The 2,500-nt window shown below is 44.7% G+C and overlaps 1 protein-coding gene across 7 annotated transcripts in view; it reads right to left on the reverse strand.

Moving 5' to 3' along the window:
* The window catches only part of Atet (ABC transporter expressed in trachea), a 115,926-nt gene that overhangs the window by 28,499 nt on the left and 84,927 nt on the right, over positions 1 to 2,500 (reverse strand). For all 7 annotated transcript variants that reach the window (XM_076198938.1, XM_076198937.1, XM_076198941.1 and 4 more), the window contains one exon: positions 352 to 541. In XM_076198938.1, coding sequence (XP_076055053.1) covers positions 352 to 541 — 190 coding nt within the window. The remainder of the gene's footprint in view (positions 1 to 351; positions 542 to 2,500) is intronic.

Raw genomic sequence — 2,500 nt, forward strand, 5'->3', positions numbered from 1 at the left:
AGACATACAGATAGAATGATAGACAGTCAGAGACGGACAACAGGCAGGCAGACAGACAACCAGATAGAAAGGCATACAAACAGAGATAGATAGAAAAAGAGAAAGGGAAATAGAGATATAAATTGACAGATAGAGAAGGTGAGACTACTAGAAGCTGCTAGACATATCAACAACCTTGGCATCTATAACTCACTAGCAAACAAATTGGTCTTCGGGAATGGAGCATCGGTGTAGGGAAGGAGGTGGCACATACCTGGTGGTGGGGCCAAGTAGGAGGAACTTAACTGATAGAATAACGTGTGGAGGGTCAGCACTAGAGGGTCTCAAGAAGAACCACAGAGGGAGACTCACCACTTCTTCCTTTTCGGAGCGCTTGAGCTTCTCGCCTAGCTTGAGGTTGGCCGAAACGGTCATGGACTCGAGGACGGAGAGGTGCGGGTGGAGGTGGTCGTCCTGCATGATGTAGCAAGACATCTTGCGGAACTTGCGTAGGTTGCGGTCGCGGCTGTTGACCAGGATGCTGCCCACCACGTTGCTGATCCTGCGGCATGAGGAAGGAAGGTCAGGAAGAGGATGAGTTAAAACTAGTTACAATGATAAAGCCTGCCCACGAGGTTGAATACAAAAATACATGCGTAAACGCGCGCTGATAAACACACACACACACATGGGTACACATACGCACACACACACAGGCACATACACACACACACAAACAGACCTACACACGCACACACATACACACGCACGCACGCACACACACACACGCACACACACACACACACACACACACACACACACACACACACACACACACACACACACACACACACACACACACACACACACACACACACACACACACACACACACACACACCTACAACTTGCCAAGATCAATAATGGTGGTTTTTACCTACTTGGAAATGGTGAAGAAAATACTACTCACACTGATAAGGCCAAGACCTGAGTACGCAGTGACACTATGGTCACCCAGTACATACATACATATACCAAAGGCTTTTTCCCCCTTACACGGGGTGCAGCCAAAAAGAAAAAGGCATAGAAAACACTCCCACCTATTCCATTCCCCACACATTCCACTCCTCTCCACCCTCCTCCCTCCCTCTTATCTTGGCACCTCCTGGATGACGGGTCATCCCTGCATCCTGTCCCCTGCCCTGGGTCAGAAGCAGTGTCGCAAAACACAGCACATCTACAGCAAGGCCGTTTCATAAATTCGGTGACCCTCCCTCTCCGTCCCCTCATGCAGAAAAGGAGAAGACGGGGGAAAATTCCTTTGGGCTGCGTCAATTTTTTTCTCATACATACTTCCTTACCCCCCCCCCCCATCCCACACCCACTCCCCTTCATGCATCACAGCATCATCCATACACAACCCTTCTCCATTCACCCCTATCTTCTGTCCTCTCCCGTCCTTCCTCAACAGACATTCCTCTCTTTTGTAATGCCCCTTTCACCCCATCCATCCATCTCATCCTAGGACGCCCCCTCATATTCACTCCTTCCACCTCTGCCTTCCACACCTCCTTTACTAACTTTTCTTCACTCATTCTCTCCATGTATCCAAACCATCCTAATACCCTTTTATCAACCCTATCTACCAGCTCCCTTTCCACCCCTGTTCTCCTTCTCACCTACTCGTTTCTCACTCTATTTAGCCTAGTAACTCCCATCATACTTCTCAGACATTTCATCTCAAACACATTCAAACTCCTTGTCTCTTCCTCTCTTATGTTCCATGTTTCTACCCCGTACAGTGCTGTTGGTACAATCACTCCTTCATATAACCTCCTCTAAGCATCTATTCCCAGATGTCTATTTCTCATTACACTTTTTAATCCACCAAGGCATTTACTCGCTTCACTCAATCTACATTCTACCGCTACCCCACTCCTCCCTTTCCTGCCACATTTGCACCCAAGTATCTGAAACTATCCACTTCCCCCAGTTTCTCACCCTTAATGCTCACTTCCAGCCTTCTGTCACTCTCTCCCCTTGTACATCTCATCACCTTACTTTTACCCACATTTATCTTCAGCTTCCTTCTTTCACACACCTTCTCAAACTCTGTCACTAACTTCCTCAATCCCTCCTTTGATCCTGCTACTGTTGTCGTCCCCGTATTCGAAACAGGCTATAGCTCAGTTGGTAGAAGTGATGGCTTTGTGATATATATATATATATACTGTATATATATATATATATATATATATATATATATATATGTATATATATATGTATGTATATATATATATATATGTATATGCACATTTATAGTATATATGTATGTATACATGTATGTATGGATGTACATGTATATATAAATATTGAAATGTATGTGAACATATACTACAGCATTTGGCTTAGATATTTGTCCGTGTGAATTTCAAAACTTCATACTGTATTCCATTCAAATGCATCAACTAAAAGCTTATTCCATTCGTTGACGACGTTTTTGGCAATTTTTCTTTATCTAC

The sequence above is a fragment of the Oratosquilla oratoria genome, chromosome 15 (assembly GCF_046742065.1).
Source record: "Oratosquilla oratoria isolate Oo_2021 chromosome 15, ASM4674206v1, whole genome shotgun sequence".
Classification (NCBI taxonomy): Eukaryota; Metazoa; Arthropoda; class Malacostraca; order Stomatopoda; family Squillidae; genus Oratosquilla; species Oratosquilla oratoria.